The 24,777-nt window shown below is 42.9% G+C and overlaps 1 protein-coding gene across 1 annotated transcript in view; it reads left to right on the top strand.

Moving 5' to 3' along the window:
* Positions 1-24,777, top strand: part of Fam184b (family with sequence similarity 184 member B) — a 78,744-nt gene that overhangs the window by 18,527 nt on the left and 35,440 nt on the right. The window contains exons 2-5 of the mRNA XM_041636282.1: positions 10,130-10,888; positions 11,646-11,781; positions 13,765-13,871; positions 14,575-14,778. Of these exons, the coding sequence (XP_041492216.1) occupies positions 10,130-10,888; positions 11,646-11,781; positions 13,765-13,871; positions 14,575-14,778 (1,206 nt within the window). The remainder of the gene's footprint in view (positions 1-10,129; positions 10,889-11,645; positions 11,782-13,764; positions 13,872-14,574; positions 14,779-24,777) is intronic.

The raw sequence follows: 24,777 nt of genomic DNA, 5'->3' as shown, positions 1-24,777 counted from the left end.
TCTCTACATAGTCCTGGCTGTCCTAGAACTTACTGTGTAGACCAGGCTGACCTCAAGCCTACAGAGGTCTACCTGTCTCTGAGAAAGGAACTTTTTAAGAAGAATAGGTTGGACTACATTTTAACAGAAAAGCCCAAAACAACAGCAAGTTAGACAGATACGAAATTGGTTTTCTATATTACATAAAGGAAGTCTAGAGGTAGAAAGAGGTTGCAGTGTCAGGAACCTATTTGTCTATTGTTATGCTTTGCGATGCTCCCTAGCCTAAAGCCCTTTATCCTGTTTTGTGCTACCTGGCTAACCTGGTATCTTCCAGGAGCCTAGAATAGAGAATACCTATGGAAATGCTATATAGGTGTCACAGTAATGGTTCTCTGTCCTGAACAGAGGTGGGACCTATAGAGGCAGAATCTAATATCTACCCTGGGACAGGTCTTGACATCCCCTTACCTGTAAGAAGAGCTCCACCCATAGTCAGTGAAATGGAGCAGGAACATTTGGGAGTCATATGAAGAACTATCCAGAGGAAAATCCAGCCAAATAGTAAACTTTCTTAAATTCCTAGTTAGTGATGAGACATTGAAACCATCTGCTTTAACCCAGCTGTTACCTACTTATGGTTGTGGAGTACTATATCCCAGTAGAAAGAACTGTTAAGGTTTGTAAGACAATTGAAGTTCATGGCTCGCTCAGTTCTCTAATTAGCTGTGCTACCAGTAGCAAACTATTTGTCCTCATAGGACTGAGGATGTAGCTCAATGATAGAGTACCTGTCTAGAATACACAAAGCCATGGGTTCAGTCTCCAGTATGGAAAAACAAAACAATCTATACGTATTTTTGTGTCCTCTTCTATATTATGTTTCTCAGTTTACTAATAGTGTAAAGAGAGAATAAAGCTATTATAATTGTATGAATGTTGCTATTATTGGTTGGGGTTGTCATATCCAGTGCACCCGCTTCATTAAAGCATCATTCCTGGCATAGGGGAGCATTAAACACATTCCGTTCTAATCATAATGACACAGATCTGGGTATCTGGTGCTTTGAGATAGATACCTTTAGCTTCTTATACATGTCCCTGTTGTATTGGTCTGTCTGGCAAAGCTATTCTTTTGTGTTCCTAGCAGGCTTTTCCTAATGGATGGAGAACAATATCACAAGTTATTTTAATTCATATCCTTCTGGTCCTTATATTCAACAGTCAGTAGGAGAGAGCTCTGCCTGACCTTGTTTGAGTCAAATACCTACCCCATTGTCAGTCTCTGTGGTCAAGGGGTGTAGTTCTCTCGTGGACCCAGCTTGGAAAAATCAACCAACCTCTAGGGTTATTGGTCTCTTGGGTTATGATTGTATGTGGATCATTATGTTTTCCAGAAAATTAGCATAGTTACCACTCCAAAAGCCCCTGTTATATCATTACATGACTTTGTGGTTAATTGTTTTAACTCTCTGTTGTGGAATTTTGAGCTCCTGGATAGAGAGGTCCTGGATTCTCTGTCTTTGCCTCTCTCAACACCTAGTGTGACACTTCATGACAGGAAGCACTTTCATATGTAGTTGTTGAACTGGAACTCACTGGTTTCTGCCTATGAGCTAGCTTACAAAATACTAATTTAGTAGATAATGCCCCCAGGAGATGGAGTGGGGTTTCTTAAAGTTTCTTAGACTCCAAAACTAAGATTTTTGTCCTTCTTACGAGGGACTTTGAAGGCTAATAGAAGGAGCCCTGAGAGGCCAGAAATAAAGGCCAAGTCCAAATATGGCTCTTCCATGTGGGCTGCAGAAGTATTGTGGAAACCAGTGACTTGTGGGCAGAAGTCACCTCATTTACGCAATGAGAATGATGGTCCTGGCGCTATCTTCTAGGACCGTTTTGCTTTCTTTAGAGCGTTTATCAGCTCCCTTTGAGCCTCCATTGTAACATCTGAACAATGTTTTGCTCATGCATCATTTTTGTTAATGGTCCACTGCGTTTGTCTGGCACAGACTTGGAAAAAGGCTCATGTTCTGAACCTTCTTCTGTGAGGTGCTCCCTCAAAGGAACACTTTTACTGTCTCCCCCTTTCCCTCTCAGCAGCTGAACCATCGTTAGTTCCCGCAGGACACAAAAACTCCCGGGTAGAGATGTTGTTTGCTGGCCTCCGTGTGGCTGAGTGTGAACACAAAATTAAGCCCACGTGAGAGGAAAGTGAGCAGAAGAGAAGTGTGTGCCTCCGGTCTCTCCCAGCCTAAGCTCTGGGCTGCCTCTGTTTCCTCCTCTTGAGAATGATGCTCAGTCACAGAAGCTGCGGCTTAAGGGCCGGTGAAATACAATGGCAGAACAGAGTGGCCACACACCAGAGCTTTAAATCTATTTAGGACTACTACCACTACTGTTCGGACTATTTAGAGAAAGAGAATAAATTTGCACCTTCCATAACCAGTATAATTAGCAAAATTGTTTTAGAATTATCTTCACCTGACTCTGCCAATCTTAGGATTAGGAACTACTTTGACTCAAGACTATACAGACCACAGAATGAGGATTCATTGCTGCTTAAGTGGTATTCTTGTTGTTGGTTTTTTTTTTAAATACTTGCCCCTTTATTGCGCGAAGCAATTCAGCTCTGCCTAAGGTCCAGTATAGAAATTTACATCTGCATGTTACATTTAGCCCAAAACAACAAGTTTTACAAATGGCAACCAACCTGACTTACTCATTGTATTTAAAGGGCTATTTAAGAGAATCACATAGACCAAAAATGAGGCTCTACCATTAGTAATGCATTTGTTTCTGAATTGTATAATTTGTTGTTGGTTTTTTTTTAAAAAAAAAAAACTCTTTATTCTTTATGGGAGGTGCCACCCAGCTCCCAAGTAAATACACAGAGGCTTATTCTTTCTTATGAATGCCCGGCCTTAGCTTGACTTATTTTTTGTCACCATTTTGTAACTTAAATTATCCCATCTATCTTTTGACTCTGGGCTTTTACCTTTCTCAATTTCTGTAGATCTTTCTTTACTTCTCACTCTGTGTCTTGAGGAGTGTCTTGATGGGTCAGCTGGGTGACTGAGTTGCTGAGTGGCTGGCCCTCCTCTCCAAATTTTCTTGTGATCTTCTCCCAGATTTCTCCTCCTATTTATTCTCTTTGCCTGCCAGCTCCGCCTATCCTTGCTCCTGCCTTGCTATTGACCATTCAGCTCTTTATTAGACCAATCAGGTGTTTTAGACAGGCAGAGTAACACATAAACAAATGCAACATAAAAGACTGCAACACATCTTTGCTTCATTAAAACAAATGTTCCATGGCATAAACAAATATAACACATCTTAAAACAATATTCCACACCATACTCCTGTTTTCTTTTGATTAGGAACCAGACACTGAAGTCAAAACAGAGTCGAATCCTGGTTTGGCTGTGTTCCAGCCTCATAACCTCAGGCACATCACTAGTTTCTCTGATCCTCAATTTGTCTGTCTGTAAAATTGCTATAATGATGAAACTCACCTACTGGAACTCTTAGGAGGATCAGATGAGAGAAAATAGATGAATATATTATCATGATGTCTTGAACCCTACAGGATTGCTAATTGACAGTAACATTATTAGCACTGCTACCAAGATCCTTATCACTGTGTCATCACCATGACCTCGTCAAATCTTGGAAAATTGATTTGACGAGCACCCCAGACTTAGGAAGCGTAACGAGTACAGTTAGCAGTACTGTGAGCAGTCACTCATCCTTACATTCTAGGATTCTCTGAACATCTGTGCAGCCCAGGGGGAGTTTCCTGCTGTGCACAGACCTGCTGCCTTTACAGTTATTCTCATGGTGCATCATCAGCAAAATGATCAAACTTGATGCTTTCTGTACCCGTGATATTGCACGTTTGGTGTTCTCTCAGGAGCCAGCACACCTGAAACAAGAGGGAACAAACAAGTGGTTAAAAACAAAACTGCTGAAATAAGAATGGATTCCCCCCCCACACACACAATTCTTATTTATATATTTGATTCTAGATTATGAAAAGAATACCAATGGGAAGAATGTGATGAAGAAACCTTAAAAATGGAAAACTCCTCATTTCATCAAATATATTACACATAGGCAAACAAAACCTCTTCATAGTTGATTGTTTCAGCTCTGTATCATTCAAAATTCATTCATTAATTCACCCACTGTCTGTTGAATTCAGGACCATATGCCTGGATAACTATGGCCTGCTAGGTGACGAGGCTACACTGATTAACAACAAGCAGTTCTTACTAGTACCTCCTACTAAGGACCTACTACAGAATGCGAGTGCATGGCATTTGGACACACGGATGATTAAGTTATGACCCTGCATCAAAGCTGTCAGGTTCTGCATTTGATAGGTCTCCCATCTACAATGTTCTGCATTGAAGTACAGTTGATGAAGGGTCTTCAGGGGATGCTGAGTATAATGCCCTTGCCTTAGAAAGAACACCGAAGGCAGGCAAAGAATAAAAGGACGGTGAAGTGCAACAGTCATAGGTAGGACTTTTTACAGGAATAACTGCAGAAATTTCTAGGCAGTGTCACGAGCAGGCTTGCCCTTCACTTTACAAAAGCCAAATGTCCTTAATAACACTGCCCCCTTCCTTCCCTGGAGAGGTCTGTATGAGGCTGAGTTCAGAAGCTCCTCTCTGAAAGCCCAAGGTAGCAATAGTCACTGTGGGCTCCATTATTTGACTGTGGCTTGTGGATGAGGAGCATCTTTCACGCCTCATTATATCTCAGCAAGACTCTCTTAATCTCGTCGTTGCTGTGGAACCAGGGGCCTTAGTGCAAAGAAAACACATTTACAGTAATTAGACTGCTCAGACCCAAACAGGCCACTTCTGTTTCTCAGCAGCCAGGCAGGAGGCACACTGAAGCCAAATCTTGTAGAGCGGGCCTGAAAACTTGGCCCTTCCTTGTCTGATTTATTTCTCCTTCCGGAACTTGATTCTCAGGCATATATACCCAAGGATTAAGTGATGCACTCCTATTGCCTTACCTTTTAAAAAGAACATTTTCTTCCTGATTGTATTTGAAGTGCATCTGTCATAGTGAAACTGAGAAATGCCCAAGAACAAAACAGAAGATAATAGATTAGATGATAACATCCAAAGATAATAGATTAGGTGATAACATCCGAAGGTACCTAATCGCGTTTGGTCATCTCCTTGACCCTTTTGTTGTTGTTGTTGTTGGCGGGCACTCAGATGAATGAAAGCATGCATTTAGAATGGTAAACTGTACTGTTATTAGCATCAGCTTTTTTTTTTGCAAGGGACATATATATATTTATTCATATTTTTTAGTTTAGTTCTAATAATTATATATATGCAAATATATAAAGTTTAGTTTAATATTTTAGTTATTTAGATATATTTGAAATCATTGTCCCAGAGCAAGATATTTTACAATTGAAAGCTCTTCAGAACTAATATGTTTTAACTCAACCTATTCTTGTAGTTCTTGGTTTTTGCTTGCTTTTCAAGTTCTTGTCATAGTGGGCTGGCAAGGACTATATTTCTACATATCTTCCTAGCAGTCAAAAGATGGACTGGCCATGAACTTAACCCATAAAGGCCCTTAAGTTTCTGGCATACAAGTTAAATGAGTAGCATCTGCTGTGACCCACACATTGAAGCTCTGAAAGAGTGTTTGGCAGAACTCTCTGATGTTGCTTTAGGGCCACATGTAGCCACAGCACAAGAATCCAGCATTGACTGGGAAAACAATTTACAAAGGTAACACCTACAGGTCACAAATGCATTCTTGAGCTTTGTTAAGTGATGTTTGAATAAAGATTTGTAGCTTGAAACATACTGTTCATCCGATGACTTCGCAAAAGATATAGTAAACAGATTTAAAATCTTTAGGGAAATTGTCTTATAGAAGGGTAGAGAAATAATTTAGGATGAGCATTAAAATATTCAAATTTATCAAACTGTGAAGTTTACCTTTAAGCTATTCACAACTGAAAAGTGCTGCAAAAAGTAATGTTAGCACTCTTTGCTGTACCAGTTATATAACTGGAAAGTGGATATGCATACTTGTACAAGCAAGCAAAGTCTGTGCTATCAGTTACTTTTCTGTTGTGATAAAACACTGTGACCAAGGCATCTTATAAAAGGAAGCGGTTGTTTGAGGCTTCTGGTTCTAGAGTGCTGGAGTCTACCACCACCATGGTGGCGATTATGGCAGCAGGCAGGCTGGAGTGGTGTGGGTGCAGAAGCTGAGAGCACACATCTCAGTCTACAACAGGAGGCAGAGAGCACAGTGAAACCTCAAAGCTCACCCACTAGTAACACACCTCCTCCTACAAGGTCACACCTCCTAATCCTTTCCAAACAGTTCCACCAACTGGGGACCAAGTTGAACATGAATCTCTGAGAGTCATTCTCATTCAAATCAACACAGCCTGCTTTGAAAATTTAACTATATAAAATTGTAACATGGCTAACTAAACTTGAGGAGCTGTTCTGTATACTTTTGTGTTTACATGATTATTTATTTTTATAAATCTATTTATTATTTATTTATTTGAGTGTATGCTTATGCATTGCAAGTACACACATGCCGTGTTGCATACAGAGGAACCGAGGTCAACTTTCAGGAGTCAGTTCTCACCTTTCCACTTGTTGAGGCAAGGTCTCCCATTTCTACTGCTGTACTGTTGATTCTGGGCTGGATCTGGAGCCTTCTAACCATTCTCCTGTTGTCCCATTTCTAAGGAGTGCTGGAATCACAGATGTATGCCATCATATCAGGCTTGTTAGGTGGGTTTCAGAGGTCAAACACAGATCCTGGGGCTTACACAGCTAGAGCCTTCGGCTGCTGAAACATCTCCGTGGTTCACACGATTCTATTTCTATGCTTGTAATTACAGGTTCTTATGCCATGGCTTGGATTACTTCATGTGTTAACCTTTTTGTTTATTCACAATAGAATTGTCCTTCAGACACATGAATATAGGTTGACCAGTTTGTACCACCAAAAGAAATCTCTAAACAAGTCATTTCAGTGAGATTGGAGGTGGACAAAATGGTTCTTTTCCAGGTCTCACATCTTATACAGCTTATAAAATTTCATGAAAGGAAGGAAGGTGGTTTCCAGGTATGAGTATCACAGTGGTTCTAATTAAGAGTCTCACAGTGAGACTGTCCATAACTATCAACTGAGTCTTTTTCTAAATTGGTTTGGGAGACAGTTGAGTTTCAATTACTGAGAAGCTTATATCTCACAGTTCAATGGCATGTATCAGGTACTTAGCAACAGCTCTCTGATGGATAATAATGAGATTTTAATTAGCATCTTGGATCCGTCTAGAAATTTATTCCAAGTTCATTTGTTTGAAGGAGACTAGCCTTGTCTGGGACTTGTTCCAACCTGTTTTCTCAAAGGAAGGGACAACAAGTCTATGACCTTTGCTTTTCTGAGTAGATTGTTATCTAAATTCGGGGCTCCCTCTGGAGAAACCATCAGAAGTGGCTAAATACTGCGCATGGTGTGTAATGTTGTGAGTGGGGAGTTGGGGACACAGTAGCTTCATTTATTGTGGCATCGTCCTGGGAGAGTGCAGTGGGAAAGGGAGGAAGATGGGCAGAAAGAGGGAGAGAGGTCAAGAACAAGAACAAATACACCGGATGCTGGATTCATGGTTTTTAAAGTGGAGCTGGTTCTCCTAAGACTTCATGAGTCCATCAGGCCGCTCCCCTCTCACTTACCCATTTGAGAATCTTTTGAGTGCATCCACTTGGAGCCAGGCATGGGTATAGAGAATGATGAACAAGAAACCAAATTCTTCTTTCATGGGGCCTGCATTCTGTTAACAAAGGCAAAAAGTAAGTCAATAGCAGTATCATATGGACATAATGGAAAAAAAAAAAAGACGTGAGCTTCCTAGGTACTTACTCTTCCTTCAAGATCTGTTGTCTCTAGTAAACTCTCACTAAATCAAGATATGATGACCACCTCTGGTGGTGCATTTGACCTTCCTTATGAATCATCTTGTAATTATGATTATGTATACACAGAGAGAAGGAGTAGCCAAAACTTTTTCTCATGGATCCTTTCTAATCAGATTTTTCTCTATCAATAATTGTTTCAATTTTTAAAAAGAAAAGCCAGTTTAAACATTTGGGTTTTTGTAAACTACACAAAATTGGGTCGCTGCTGTAAATGCTATTCTTCTCTGCCTGAAGAGGGGGGTCCCCACCTGCTTAGCCTCTACCAAGCACCCTGAAATGACACTCAACATCCAAAGAGTTCAAGAGTGCAAGGCCACGATTTGGAAAGCGTGGGTGACTATGAGAACCCACTATTTGGTGGCCTTAGTTTGTTCCTGGCTGAGAATGTAGAAGCCACATTTTCACCTCTGCATTGTGGTGGCTTCCTCCTTCTCCTGTCACAAGTCCAATGACCCTGCTGCCATCTCTCCCTTCTGTTTCTTGTGGAAGACCCATCTCTGTGAGACACCCTACTCAGGGAATTTGATCTATTACTGTCTTTATTTCTGGGTTCTCTGTCAGTCATTCCCACCTTACACACAGATATATTCTAGACTCTTTTGTAGCAAGCAGCAGCAGCCAGCAGCAGCACACAGATGTGTAGCTCTTTTCATTCGGTAGCCCTTTGTCTCTCGTCTCTAGCTCAGACTTACCCCATCTAAACTCTTGCCTTGGTGTCTTCTCCACCAGTTATGTCCAGAGGTGTAGCAAATACTGCCAAACACAATTCCAAATTTCCTTCACCACACTCAGACTACCTTCATTTTTTTTTTGTATTTCTTTTTTGGGGCTGTCTCACTATGCAGCCCTGGATGGGCTGGAATTTTCTCTGTAGATCAGGTTGGCCTTAAACTCAGTAAACATTTACCTATTACCCAGATCATATTCCTGGGCATTGTTCTCGATTCCTGGGCTTTGTGCTGGTTCTAAGCCCCTTTCCTACCATTCTCCACTTGATATGCCAACCATCCTTTGCCTTTCTTTTGTTTTAGGCATAGAGTGAACAGATAATCTTAGCCTTGTTCTTGATCTTCCAAGGAAAGCATTCAGTCTTTCTTATTGACTATATTTTTATTGTTGTTGTTGCTGCTTGATTTTTAAGACAGAATTTCTTTGGTAGCCTTGGCTGTCCTGGAACTCAATCTGTAGACCAGGCTGGCCTTGAACTTACAGACCTGCCTCTGTTTCCGAAGGGTTGAAGGGGAGGGGAGAAGCAGGGAGAGGAGCAGAGAAGAATGTAGAGCTCAATAAAAATAAATAAAAACAAAAAATGCTTTGGGATACAAAAAAATCCAATAAAATCTTAGAGAATTAAACCAGCAATATACTTAATAGACAGAGGAGAAGCATTAGAGAAAACCTAGCATCTTTCTTTTTCCAAAACAGGGTTTCTTTGTAGTCCTGACGTCCATGGAACTTGATCTGTGGACCAGAGTGGCCTTAACTTAGAGATCTGCCTCTGAGTGCTGGGATTAAAGGCATGCATCACCATGATTGGAAAACCCAGTATCTTCCTATGACTAAAACATAATTTTTTTACACAATAAACTATATCTTGAAGGGAAACTCCTCAACTTGACAGAGCATAGCTATAAAAACCCATAGTTGATAACGATAATAATACTCAGCCAGGCAGTGGTGGCTTTAATGTAAGCACTTAGGACTCTCTTAGTGTCCTCATTGTTGTCTAAGTTCTCTGAGATTGTGGTTTGTAGGTTGGTTTTCTTTATGCTTAAAAAACACTTTTGAGTGAGGTAACTCAGACACAGAAAGACAATTATCACATGTACTCACACATTGTTTTTTAATAAGTGAGATCTCATTATTTCTTTCCTTTAAAACCCTTCCCTGGATTACCACTGTACCCAGGAGATCCTTTATACAGTTCCACCAAAAATTCCCTCCCAAATATTTGTGCTTGACACTCCTTGACCTTGGTGCCACTACCTGCCAGACTCACTTCCCTACTCTCTTCCTGGTTTCTCCGGGGAACCATTTGTAATATGCCAAGTCATTGCCCCTCTGAAAATCCTTCTCTTGGGCACTGCTTCTGTGAGCAGACCTCGGTCGCGAGGTGTCATGGTCATGCTTGCTCTCACTGTGCTTTGTCTGCGGTCCTGCAGGTGATTTATGCCCTAAATACCCGCCAGGATGAGGCAGAGGCCAGTGCGGAGTCACTGCGGGAAGCCCACCAGGAGGAGCTCCAGGATGCAATGGCTGAAACCAGGGCCAGGCTCCTGCAAGAACAGGGCCGCCCCAGTGAAGATGCAGAAGCCCTTCTGAAGCGCATCCAGACCCTGGAGAGTGCCTTGGAGCTGCAGAAGAGGCTGACACAGGAGGCCCTGGCTGAGTCAGCCTCCTGTAAGTTAGAAACCAAAGAAAGAGAGCTGCGGGCGGAGGCTGAGCATGCTGAACGAGTCCTGACCCTTTCCAAGGAGATGCTGGAACTCAAAGCTGATTATGAGAAGAGGCTCCAACTGCTGACTAACCACGAGGGCCCCCAGTGGGTCCCGCTATCCCAAGAGAGCCCTGATGCCACAGCCGAAACTGGCCAGCGACCAGGGATGCACCAGGTCCTGCTGGAAGTGGAGCGATTGCGATCTGAGAACCAGCAGCTGAGCCAGGATTATGCCCGCAAAGCAGAGGAGCTACAAGCCACCTATGAGCGGGAAAATGAGGCCATCCGGCAGGCCATGCAGCAGTCCGTTAGCGAGGCCCTATGGCAGTGGCAGGAGAAGGAGTCAGGCCTTCGAAAGAACTTCCAGGTCCAGGAGTCAGCCCTGCAGGCTCAGGTCAGGAAGCTGGAAGGGGACCTGGAGCACAGAGGGCGCAAGATAAGTGACCTGAAGAAGTACGCCCAGAAACTGAAAGAAAGGGTCCAGGTAAAGCCTTTTCTTCCTCCGCAGGGCGTAAGGGGCAAAGTTGCTACTTCTGAACACCCACACTAGTCAGGCACTGTGCTAAGACTCCAGTTCCACCATGGTCCGTATCATTGCAGGTATCAGTTCGTCCACATCCATTCAACAGGTGTTTATTAAATACCTGCTTTGGGCTGGGTTTATGGTCAGGGGATGCACAGTGAGCTAGACTGTCCCTGGCCTCAGAGGGCACAAAGCCCTACAGTTTACAGATGAGATGGTAAGTTTACAGGGTGGGGGTAGGGGCTTAATGCCTGGCCCACGTGACTATAATGTAAAGTTTTCAACTCTGGCTAGGATAATTTTAAATTGTTTTAATTTTGTGTGTTCGTTCTAAAAATAGAAAGAAAGAAAGAAAGAAAGAAAAGGAAAAAAAACTTGACTCTCTTGAAACCCTTAGGACATTTTTGTTCAGAGAGCAGACCCATTGACAAGTCAGTTTCGTAAAGTCCCCCAGAAGCACAGAAACCCATCTCTCAAAGCTACAGCTAGCGTTTTTACTACTCCCCCAGTACTTTTTCTACATACTTTCTCCTTATCCCGCCCTCTCTGGAGAAGAGACAAAGCGCTTTCCCAGGGTCACACTACTATCATAGGCGGGTGGGTAAGGATTTGCTGTCCCCTGAGCTGCTGTGCCGTCCTCACCCACCTTTCAGATCCGGCAGCTGTTCTGCGCCCTTGGCATCTCCACTCAGAAAACTAAGCCCTTCCCTCTGTTTAGGACCTCGATGTGCAGCTGAGGGAGGCTCGGCAGGAGAATTCGGAGCTGAAGAGCACCGCGAGAAAACTCGGCGAGAAGTTGGCTATTGCCAAGGACAGATTGATGCTACAGGAGTGTCACGTGACACAGGAAACTGGTGAGATGCCCCAGACTGGTTCCTTTAAAATGGTGGATTAGCCACCAGGTTTAGTCTGTGTCGGGGACCAGGTTTGACAAGTATACCACTTACCAGGATAGGGGCATGAGGATTAGAAAAGGGTCAAGTAGGAGAAACAGAGATAAGAATCACTAAGACGTAGGATAGGGACGGGAGGGCAACTCAGCAAATACTGAATGCTGAATTCACCTGCGTTTATTTTCCATACACGTTTCTTTCTTTTCTTTTCATTTTTCTTTTTTTGTTTTGTTTTTTATTTATTTGTTTTTCGAGACAGCGTTTTGCTGTAGCTTTGGAGCCTGTCCTGGAACTAGCTCTTGTAGAGGCTGGCCTCTAAGTCACAGAGATCCACCTGCCTTTGCCTCCCAAGTGCTGGGATTAAAGGCATGTACCACCACTGCCTGGCTTTTTTCATACACTTTTATACCCCAGTGCAAACAAGGGGAGGAAGACAAAAGACTGCTTTTTGACAACTAGAACAGCTTTTTGCTTCAATACTTTGACATTCTGTTGTTTAGGCAGTGAACCCATCCTAGACCAAGTATCCTGAAGGCAGCCACTCCCTAAGTCAAACCTCCTATTTCAAAAGTAGGAACAGAAGTGTGCTTGAATTTCCTGGCCATTGGTTAGGGGGCAGTGGATCTACCTGTATGAACCATCTTATTGCCAAAAGGATCAGGTAACCATACCCTAGGGCAAGATGTGTAGTCCTAGTTGTTGTCAACAACTTTGAGCAACCTCAAACTCTATGACTTTCAGGCAAGGTGGAAATAGGTTCACATTTTGGGCCTACACAAGTCTGGCACCAGGGGCATTTCCTCCAACCCCAGAGAGCAGGAACAGGACCATTGTATCTGACCTGTTGAGTGGATGAATCAAAACTGTTCTGGGCACAGATGGGTCAACATCAGCTCCTCAGCAGGCCAGACAGCTAAGAGATTTGATGCAAAGGGGCGCCTTACCCTCACAACGCTCTCCACGAGGCCTGCATTTTTGCTTTTTCTTCTTCTTAACTGATCAGGGTTTTGTATTGTTAGCAGCATTTTGCACAGTTCCATTACTGGGTCTTCCCAAAAATTTTGTGAGACAGGTATTGTCATTCTCCCATGTTATAGATGATGACGTAAAGCCAAGAGAGGGTAAATGACTGACTGAAGGTCAGCTAAATGTCTGGTGATAAGAGCTAGTGTTAGGATCTAAATGTATCTAACTCTAAGTGTCTTTAACTGGGATTTCACAAACAAAAGTTTTTGAATATTTGAACTATGACAGGATTGATGGCAAAGGCAGGAATCGTGGGCTTTGTCTTTAGGAAGCTTGAGATATGGTTCCATTGTGGTCCGTACATGCTTTGGAATAGGGTTATTCTGCTCAGGCAGTAGAGGAGCAAGATATCTGGGGGAAAAGAAAAAAAAATCCCTAAGCTGGAAGGGTGAAGAGAAGAGGTTTGTGTTGGAAACAGAAGGGTGTTTAGGGTTTAAAACAGTCATGTCTAGAAATAGGTCACAAGGAATAGAGAAGGAAGGAAAGGGAAGGGAAGGGAAGGGAAGGGAAGGGAAGGGAAGGGTAGGGGAGGAAAGGAAAGGAAAAGGAAGGGTAGAAAAGAGACGGGGGAAGGAAGGAGGGAGGTAGGTAAGAAAGAAGTTATAGTTATATCTATTGCTTCTCCTCCTTAAACTTCCATGAATATACATATACTGGAAAACATGATCAACTTTGTCAACTCATAGAACATGGAATAACATTTTTATTCAGGAAGGCAGAATATGGCAAGTCTTTAAGCTCAGGGTAATGTTTTGAATGAAGACAAGAATCAGTAATATATTGACCACACTTGAGGCCTGCAGGGACTTCTAGCAGGGACTACATAGAGGAGTGGTAAGCAAGATGGTTGAGGAGCAGACCTAACTCCAGAAGCCTTGGACGCGAGCATCTTAATTGATGCTGAAGGTTATCTTGCAGATGTTGTGAAGACTGAGAACGAAGTCCCGGGGAAAACAAAGGATCTGGAAGTCTGCAGTCTTCATCCCAAGTTGTGTCACTGCAGTAAAGGAGGCTCAGAAACAAAGGTAGTTTCTGACAAAACTGGGGGTGGGAAAGTTGGCATGTGTTTCAAGTAGAGGCCATCCCCCTGACCACACTGCATCCACTTGGGACCTCCACCCTCACTATTCAGGGATATATAAAGAAAGAGTTGAGGCTTCACCGCTGCCTTTTTATTTTATTTTATACATATGGATGCCTTGCCTGTGTGCATGTCTGTGTACCACTTGCATGCTTGATATTTGCACAGTCCAGAAATTGGATCCTCTGGAACAGAAGGTACCAGTGCATGTGAGACATCATGCGGAGAGTGGGAATCAAACCTGGGTCCTCTAGAAATGCAAGTAGTGCTCTTAACCGCGGAACCATCACTCCAGCCCCTGACCAGTTAATCGCCAGTTCCATGCCAGTCAAGCTTAGGAGAACAAGGGTGTAGCAGAATTTCCCCAAGTTTGTATTGGGAGAACATAGGCATTGCTTAGATCCTATTTCCACTCAAAACACTGCAATGTGGGCTGGAACATCTGATCCTGCGCCAGCCAGGGTGTTCTGGAGAGCTCTCCTCCAATGGTACACACAGTGAAATCTCTTACAAATATCAGATATATAGGCCTGTAAAGTGCCTCACACCGTCTGGTACTTGCTACGAAACCATACATAAAGTAGAAAGGAGAAGTGTGCCTCCCAGTTTCCCCCAGCAGTCTTACAAAGTTTTATTTCCCTTTATAGACCAAGAAAGGAGCAAGCGGTGAAATAGAGCGCTTGAAGCAGAAATATGAAGAGGACCTTCGTAAAGTCAGACATCAGACAGAAGAGGAGAAGCAGCAGCTCCGGGAGCAGCTGGGGAAGCGCCTGGAGGACCTGGTGAAGAAGCACACTGTGGAAATGAAGTCAGCGCGCTCTTCTGCGGAGGTGGAAAGAAAGAAACTGAAGGTGAGGCGCGTTTGTGGATGACTCTGGTGTTTTTGCTTTCTCCCACCACCTTCCCGCCTCCTTTTCCTCTTTCCTTACCCAGACTTTCCTTGGGATCCTGCTGTGTGCACATCTTGGCTGGTTCTCTGATGACAGGTGAAGAAAGCAGTCACTGCCTGTAGGGAGTATACAGAGTCTCTTGGGGACAATAATGGGGAACATGTGATGATGGAGCCTCTAGCTTCTGGGGAGCTGACACGGAGCAGGATTGTGTCATGTGACATTTGCCTTAGGGAAATTCAATTCTGCTTACCCAACATAAACAGGAAAACTTCACTAACTGAAAACTCAGGTTGCCAATATTTCCTAGCCCCTAATTCCAACTGTGCTGCCCACCGGAAGTTATTAACGGCCCCAACCCACCTATTCTCAGCAATTCTGCATTGTGGAAGATCCCCGTTAATTCAATAACAGAACCTCATTGAGTACTGTGAGAATTGAAGAGAGAATCATGAGGAATTAAAGCATCTACCCTGTGCCCTGTCTCAGTGTCTCTGCTGATCTCACCTCCCACAGAGAAGGGACACTCTCCACAGAGAATGTGTGGGACCCCTCCTCTCTCCTGTTAGCTGGAAAGAGTTTGTCACCTGTATGAGGACTGTAGAGAAGCTTACGCAGCACCCAGAAAGCTGAGGCAGGAGGATCATGAGTTCAAGGCCAAAGTGGGCTATATATGGAGACCCTGCCTCAGAAAAGGGTGACATGTAAATCAATATTATTATCAATAGGGGTGAAGTCTTCATTTGATTATGAGATTTGAGAAGTAAAAACGTTATGTGTTCACTGAAAGATAGTCAGATATCTCTGCAGAACAGTCTTATACAGTGGTTAAAACAGTAAGTATTCAAAGCATGTATTGAATAAATAAATATGAGCACGTGAAACACCCACACTATTCCTGGGCCTAGGCTCTCACCCCTTCATAAGCTCTCTGTGGGCCTTAACCTCTCTGAATACAGCGTTTGCTGTGCACATCTAAATATGGTGTTACATATGAACCTCTTGCTGGGTGTGCAGCGTGCTGTTACGGGAGGTCCTCCCACTCCTCCAGCCTATCGCCGCTGAGAGACCACGCCCCGCCCGCGTGGTCTCTCAGCGGCGATAGGCTGGAGGAGTGGGAGGACCTCCCGTAACAGCGTGAAACAACAGTTCAACAGACAGCAGCTAGTGTTAATTGCCACGTGCTTTGAACAGCATATGAAATGAATATTGAGTTCCTTTATAATTTATATTGAAGGTTCTCAGATACTTTGAATCTTTCCAGTGTTAGAGAGTAAGGAACTGGGTCCTGAGATGCATTGATCAGTCAGACAGAGTGGGTACAAGAGCTTTGATAAACCCAATAACCTATCACTTGTGGCTCCCCACCTTCACATGGAAAAGACAGCTGTTTCGAAAACATTTTTTTAAATTTTTTTTTAAATTTTTTTTAAATTTTTTTTTTTGCCTGTGAGCATCTATGAGCCGAATCTTCAGATAAACAGACTAACACTCCATCCTGGGACCCCATTAGCAGAAAGACAGCAACCTTCTGCTGCAGGTTGCCCTGGTAACCTGATGAGCAAATCTGACTCTCAGTGTACAAATCTTCCTTCAATCTTGACCAGGTCACAAGTCCATTTGGGACATAAATCATACCAAAATAAACTGTTTGGTTCTTGTCATTGTTTTCCTTCTTGTTCATACTTGAATCTGGAAATGTAAGTACTGCCAATGGACTAGGGAAAGATAAACCCTTAAAGAGATCTCCAATCCAGGGTTAAGGGGCTAAAAATAGACTCAAGTTGTCTCTGTAGGATTGCTTTATTTCTCTGAGCTTTTAGTGTGGGTAGATTGCACACCCTAAATACTACCCTGACCTAAAGGAGCAAATGGCAGAACGTGGACTGGATGGGCCTAGAGGACTGCACCTCTTTCCTGGTCACAGGACTAGAGGGCATCATCGTGCCATCTTGGCAGATGGAATTTAGCACATGTCCTGTTACTAACATTTGCACACAGTGCTTATTTGGAAAGAGATGGAAGCAGATTTACCGAGCTCTCCCAAGATCCGCTCCACATGTCTTCACTTCCCATTTCACTTGGACCACTTAAGATTCCTGGGTCTCACAGATCCATTGGACAGCTGAGCAGGAAAAGGAATTTAGTGTGCAGTGAGGTGGTTTTCTGTAAGTTCAGGAGACTCTGCTTGGAAGCTACCCAACGAATGCTAATATCCCAAATCCACTGAACAACTTAAGTGATATAGCTGTATTCTACTGTGTGTGCAGTTTGACTATCTCTGATTTTTCAGGGCATTCAGAACATTTATATTTTATTTTATTCTTAAGCCTACTAACTTGACATTTTACCTTATTTGTGAGATGTCTCCACTTTTACTGCTTATTTTTGATGCATTAAGTATTTTTGGTATTTCATTTTTACCTCCATTTTTGACTTCTTACACCTCCTTTTTGCAGATGGAATACTAGTGTTTACTCTAAGATTAGTAACATCCATCTTTAAATTTATCAGTCTTTTTCAAATAATTTCATATCCCTTCATATATGAGAACCATATTGTAATACGTTCCATTTCTCTTTTTTTACCCTCTATATGTTTGTCATCATACATTCTATTTTACCATGTTATAAATCTGATGGTATATTACTTTTGTAGTAAGATACAATTTTTCAGACAGGGTCCTACTATGCCATCCTGGCTGGCCTTGCATTTTCGACATATACCAGGCTAGTCTTAATCTCACAGAGACTTGCCCTCCTATGCCTCTCCAGTGCTGGAATTAAAAGTGTGTGCCACTATGCTTGGCCTCCTGAGGACATAATATGTTAGGTTACCTTTGTTGAGCTAGAGGTATAGGTGGTTACAGAGTTATAACCACCCAATTAGTATTCTAGGAACTGAATTCTGGTTCTCTTTAAGAACAATACATACTCTGAACAATGAGCTGTCTCTCTAGCGCATATATATATATATAATATGACATGTGTGTGTATGTAGATGTGTATATCATACTAGGAAAGGAGCCTACGCCCCAGCACATGCTCACTCTACCACTGAGCTAAATCCCTAGTTATTCTTACTCTGTATTTAACATCTCATTTTGTTGTCAGGCTGATTTTGAATTCACTCTGTAGCCAAGTCTAACCTTGAACTTATGGTCAACAGACTGGACCAAAGCTCTTATCTTTATAACCTGCTCCATCATTGATATTGAGTTATTAGCAACAGAAAGCAGACTTAGGACACGGCGGCTCCTTCACATGTCTTTCCCTCCCTTCGTGCCTGCCTTTGTTTATTTGAGGTGGAAGAGGTTTTACCACATTGCCCAGGCTTGCCGCAAACTCCTGCCTTGGCTTCCTATGATTTCAGGCACACACCACAACTCCCAGCTCTTTCTTTCCTGAAATTCCGAGCAATTGTGGACACTGTAGACAAAGAGACAGAAAAAAGTCCCAGTGATGCTTGTGCCCTGCCCCTATGAGCTGCAATGTTTCCTTTGTGTAAAAACCTGCTGCTGGGCACGTAAGAGTTCTGTGAGAAGGGAGTTCAGGAAAGCACTCTGAATTTAATAAATCCCCAGTGCATGGAATCCTCTTCACAGGGTAAATCAATCATATATTTGAAAGCATTAATCTATTTACTTCGTATTTTTGACCTTGTGGAGGGAGACTATGAATGCTTCTGTTGAAGTCCCAAGGTCACTTGAGCTGAGCTGGGCATGCTTCTTTCTGCCCTGTTCTCCAGCTGATTAAGACCTGGTTCTCACAGTAGCCTGCATTACCCTGTACCCGTGAGGAAGCTTATTAATGCAAAAATTTACTGCTGATGTTAGTTATTTCCACCTGAAGGGGATTTTGGTTTCCACCATGGACCCATCTGTCAAGGCACCAGCTGAAATTGTGATTGATTATGTACATCGGAAAGTTGTGCTACATAAAATTCAAAACAACCCTTGCTTTACACCAAAAGCCGGCACACAGTGTTTTCATTGGCTGTTACTGTGAAGAGTGTCTTGGCAGACTTCGCTTCCACACCAGTAAGAATGTAAGCTAGACTTTATTTAGTAAAAGCTTCTGTTGGTGCGAAGCTAATTGCTGAAATTAATTTTTTTTTTGCTGAGGGATTTATATGGCTCCTTAATTTATTTAAACATATTTAGTGACAAGGGGTAGTTTATATATTGTCTTTTAAGAAGCGAACACTCCCAAACAGGAAGTCCTGAAGAAGTCAGCACAGGTTGGCTGGAGACAGATCACATACCAAGCTGCCATCCACCCAGCCCCAACAATCTAATTACAAGTTCGTTTATTTAGCGGTTTTAAAAATGGTTGATGCAAGGGCTAAGGGCTTCCCCACGGCCAGTGCCTGGTCTAGGCCTGGTCCCACAGAGGACGTGGAGATGCTGTCCGGGTGATCAGCAGCACGTGTTTTTACCTGTTCAGATCAGAAACCTAAGAATCGAATAGGACTTCTGTCCACCCCTGGTGTTCAGCGCAGAAGTATGTGAATCCTGTTCCAGTCTGTTGGCCCCAGAACATCTGAGTATCCTTTCCTCTATGCTTCTTGGTAGATCTAGTCAACCTCCAGGATGTCATGGACCATCTCATAACCTGACTGCTTCCATATCACCCAGTCCATTCTAGTAGGATCCTGTGCCAGCTCAGTCTTGGCTGCCAGCTACTCACAGCTCCCTGACATCACAACAGTGAACCTTAGTTCTTTCCCACAGTTCTTCAGACCCAGTAGAGACAGGCTTCTGTCTGCTTCTCCTGCCTGTGTCCATCTCTGCCCTCTTTTTTTTTTTTTAATGTACTCGGTGTTATTGCTCTTTGGGCCTTTGTGTATAGATGTCCCTTAAAGGGGAATAATTTCCTCCTTACTCTCAAACTCATCCATCTAGTTCTTATCTTAGCATCCTGGTTTAAATGTCAATCTTCTCTCAAGTCTTACCTGCCCAGCTCTATGATGTTGGAGATTATATATATATACGACTATCCATACATTAGCTTTTATACCAGGAGATAACACTTGAACTGCTTGTCACCATGTTCCCCCACTCAACTGCCTTATTCTCTAACACCCAGCGTGAGTAGCAGCCAGTTCACACTAGCTCAGGAAGCAGTTGTCACACCTCTTTCCCGTTTCATACTCTGCATCACTATACTCATGTGACATTGTCCAGAGTTGGAGTACTTTGACCATGAAAACCAAGAAATACCACCTTCAATGTACTATTATCGGTTAATTTATGTATTTAAAAGGCCAACTGTTAAACATTTACCAGCAAACACTGACTGTGTCTGTAGCTCCAGTCACTGGAATTAGCATATTGCGGCTGTGCAGTTAGTGTCCTTTTCCTCTTAGGGGCCTAGCCCCAGGCAGGCTTTCAGAGAAACTGGAGAGGAGATGTGGACGGGAGAACTATTGGGACAGACACACAGACACGTAAGGGAACTTTATCTGAGGGCCAAAGCTCAGTTCTTCATTTTAGTTTTCTCTCTGTCAGCTGTTCCTATTCAGTTCTTTCTCCGCTGTTTCTGTACCCTGTTGTTTCCCTTCTGCTTCTTTCCTGATGTTTTTCCTTCTAAATCTTTCTTCTTGGTTTTCTTTTCTCCTCCTTATTATTTTTCTCTTATTCCTTTTATACCTCTTAATACAAAGATTTCTATGCAGGAAAAGATTATCATCTCACAACCATATGTTACATATCTTCCCAAAACAAATTAAAATCTTTATATAAGGAGAAATCTGTACCAGGCTCTTTCTTTTAGGCCACCAACCAACTCCCCAATCATGACACAGAGACATTATGAACTAGGAAGAGTTGGCCTAGCTGAAGCTCAGTTGTGACTAGCTCTTTTAACTTAAATTAACCCGTTTCTCTTTCTCTGCCTTTTGCTTTGGGGCTTTTTACCTTTCTGTGTGTCTTACTTTCCTGCTTCATCCAGTGTCTTGTTGGCTGGCAGCTGCCTGGTTTCTGGCTCCGGAAATGTCCTTCTCTTTCTCCCTCATTCTCTTCTTCTTCTCTTCTTTTCCTCTTGAGCCTAGATTTCTCCTCCTGCTTATTCTTTCTGCATGCCTGCCCCACCCATCCCTCTGTGCCTAGCTATTGGTCATTTAGCTTTTTATTAGATCAATCCGTTGCCTTTGGCAGGCAAGGTAAAACAGCAACACATCTTTTCATAATAAAATAAATACAGCACAAACAAATGCAACACACCTTTACACAGCTAAAGTCATATTCTGTAGCATAGACAAATGTAACACAGCTTTGCCTAGTCCAAGTAATATTCTACAACAGAAATCCCATTGAGATCACAAGGTACATGCTTTCCTTAGAAGTCCACAAGTAGTTAAATATTTTCCTTTGTAATAATTTTCTAACCAAAACATCTTCACCCCAAAGCAATGATTCTTTTATTACTGTTTAACAAGATTTTAAATAGGCTAAGTATATTTCAGTCAGTTCCTTCTGTGTTGGCAGACAGCTGTTTTCTACTCAAGCCAACCGTCTATTGTTCTTTACAGACAATAGGGTCATTTAACTCCTTTCACAACTCTGTTTTTTCAAAGTGCATTCTGGGCCTATGGTTAATTCTGTAAATACATTTAATACATGCCCAAAGAACTCAGGCCTGGGGGAGGGGAGAGGTAGGGAGGGGAGCAGAGAAAAATGCAGAGCTCAATAAAAAAAAATCAATTAAAAAATTTTTTAAAAATTAAAAGAAAAATACCCCCCCCCCCCAAAAAAGAACTCAGGCCTAACCTTGGATGTAAGGATATAATGGTTTTCTTTGATCATCTTGTTGTTCTACAGGCAGAATTCATGGGTCTATAATGAGTGAATCTTCCTTCATTTTATTTTCGACTTCTGTAAATCTCATATCTAATGAAAGGGAAGGTAACATCCAGTCTATTTTTGCCTTTTTGGTATCTCTTTATTGGGGCAATTGACAGAATAACCTAAACCATTTCGCTAATCATCTTGACTAGTTCTTAACCACCTGTATCTTTTAGACTAACTCAGAAAGTCCAACTAAATAATTCATTTAACTCTGAGGACCTGACTTTGCAAACTCTGTTTTAAAGAAGGGGCTTCATCTTAAGCCATATAATGGGGAGGAGTCAGCTCTCAGCGCCAGAAATGTGCTGCACTAGCGGAATTCGAACGGATATCCTGAAAATAGCCAATTATGGAGCTAGGGAACAGGGTCATAAAATTTAACGGGGTTCAGATGTTCCCAGGAGGCCTCCTGTCCTTGAAGATACCGTGTCAGTTATTAATGGCTCTTTGTTAGTATTTTGTGCCCAAACACTGACCAATGGTTTCAGAAACTACCTCACCCTATGCACTCCTTATTCAGTCCCAAGACAACAGGACATGAACTCTCCCGATTATGGCATTTCCCCCTTAAAAGTTCTCCTCTTCCTTGGGCTGACACAGCAACTCCCTCACCCACTACACTGGTGTGCTGGGGGTGTAGTCCAAACTCCAGGGTGTATATTAAAGATCCTTATGTCATTTGGATCAGAATCTGGGCTCTGTGAATTCATTTGGGGACAAGTAACCTGGGCATAACACAACTAAATATCATTGCTCTTATAAAAATCATTATCATTATGAGCTGCAAATACATTGCCCAGAGAGGAGTGGGATTTTTCCCAAGAAACGATCATAGTACACTAGATACAGTGGGATGCCTTCATAGAGTAATACAGCAGGAACATAGTAGATGCAAACAAAAGGAATCACAGTAGAAGCAAGATGCATTCTGGAGACAATCCCCCCGCCCACTTCCTGGGTGTTAAGAAAAAATAATAAGAAGGGGCAGCTCCGCCAGCGCAAGAAATCTAATTAGGTCAAATCAAAATGCTCATCATTTTTTTTTTAAGCATGATGCTCTCGGGTGGCTGAGGGCGTGGCGGGGAGACAGGAAAGCAGGGAGGTCACGCAGGCCTGAAAACCACGTGTTTCTCCCCTGGGGAGTGGCCCTGACTCTCCCCAGGGAGGGGTCAGGACCTGGCATGCTGGGATTTGGAGTTCAGACCAATACAACTCCAAGGCCTGGGGACTGGGATGGATGCCAAGGGCTGGGAGCTATGCTCCCAACTTAACACTGGGCTTTGTCTCTCCAGGGTTTAGCTCTGGTATTCGATGAATTGAACTCTATAAGCCCTATTGCTTGCTGACTGTAGCTCCTCTGATGTGACCACCATCAGTCATTATGTTGGGGACATGGATAAATGACAGGGCTCTGTGTGACACCTAGAGTTGCCCCAGGTACACGAACCTATGATAACAAATTCCAGTGCTCTTTGTGCCTCCCCTGTAAGAAGACAGCTCTGGTTTGTACAGCTTCTCTACCCTGATTTTGGCAGGCCCAGGTATTTGCACACCTTCTCTGCAGCAGAAGTGGGAAAAATGTGCCAGATAAGCACGTGTCTGAGTTAAGAGCAGCATTTTCCATGAGAAGTCGGCAGAGATGCACAGTCAATCCTTCTCCTATTTCACACCTTGGCATCTCCCTCACTGCAGGAATGACCCTGTGCAAGTCTTTGCACATCTCAAAGCTTTATTTCCTCTTTTTCTATAATAAACGTTAGTAGTAGAACCTAAGAGTTGAAGAACTCATCTGTGAAGACTGAGTACAAATGGTAATCACTTGGTAAACATCAGCCACATTTACGTCCATCCACTCTCAGCTAGACCAGAAACGTCGATAGCCAGCCTCGAATTTCTGCTCTCCATATTCTTTTTCAGATAGCATAGCCTCACATCATATACCTGGAGTACCCAGGACTTGGACTGAGAGCTTCTTACAGTTGTCTTGTTTGTTTGTGTGTGTGTGTCTGTCTGTTGTTTTAATTTTTTTTTTCATTTTTAGGTTTATGTCTCTGTGTGAAAGAGAGTGCAGAAGCCAGAAGGGGGTATTAGATCCTCTGGGACCAGGGTTACAGATGGTTGTGAGCTACCATGTGGGTGCTGGGACTCAAACCCTGATTCTCTTCAAGCACAGTTAGTGTTCTTAACCACTGAGCCATTTCTTTTCAATGAGTTCTCTTGCCTACATTCCAAACAAGTCCACATAGCACTCTCTTGTCCAGCCACACTATCACCATGGGCCCACCTGCCTCCCAAACTCACTCAAAAACCACCTTCTCTATGGCATTTCTTTGGGCCAAACATTTCTTCGGGAAAAGTATCCAAACTCTTATTCTCCCTCTAACCACTCCCTTCCATAGCCCTTCCTTCTCTTTATTATTTTTCTGTTGAGCATAATGTTTATCATGCTGTACTTACTTTTTGTTTGTTTTTCACTGAAATTTACGTGTTTAAAAATTTTTTTTTGTGTTTGTTTGCTTTATGTTTTTCAAGGCAGGGTTTCTCTGTAGCTTTGAATCCTGTCCTGGAACTAGATCTTGTAGACCAGGCTGGTCTCGAACTCACAGAAATCCACCTGCCTCTGCCTCCTGAGTGCTGGGTGGGATTAAAGGCATGCACCACCACCGCTCGGCTGTTTTTTTCTTTTTAACTCCAACTCTGACAATAGTACCCAGCACGTGGTAGAGCTCAGTAAGTACTTGCTGATGAATGAATGACGTGATCTAGCTAAGGTCAACTGAGACCCTCAGACAGCCTCTTCTTCTAAATGTTTAGAGACTTTCTCCATAAGTTCAGCCATATTGGAAGAGCTAGGCATCCCTAGGGGTGAGTGTGTGCTTATCATTTATTGACTGTTGCTGTGCTGAGCCTGTACACAGTGCACACACAGGAGGAAATGTGCCAGGGATGGCACAGCTAAGACAAGGCAATGCTTCTCACACGGTCTCCAGAATGTACTTACCGGCTTCATACTGATGCTGGAAGGCTGTGGGAGGCACTGTGGAGGGCCCACCATTCTGGCTACTGTATGGATCCTGAGATAGGAAGATGCCATGAAAACAAAGTTGGGTGTT

Source organism: Microtus oregoni, unplaced genomic scaffold, assembly GCF_018167655.1.
Source record: "Microtus oregoni isolate MIOR12 unplaced genomic scaffold, Mior012 000049F_ref0000343, whole genome shotgun sequence".
In the NCBI taxonomy this organism is placed as follows: domain Eukaryota; kingdom Metazoa; phylum Chordata; class Mammalia; order Rodentia; family Cricetidae; genus Microtus; species Microtus oregoni.
The sequence above is the reverse complement of the archived record's forward strand: the minus strand, read 5'-3'. Positions and strand labels throughout refer to the sequence as shown.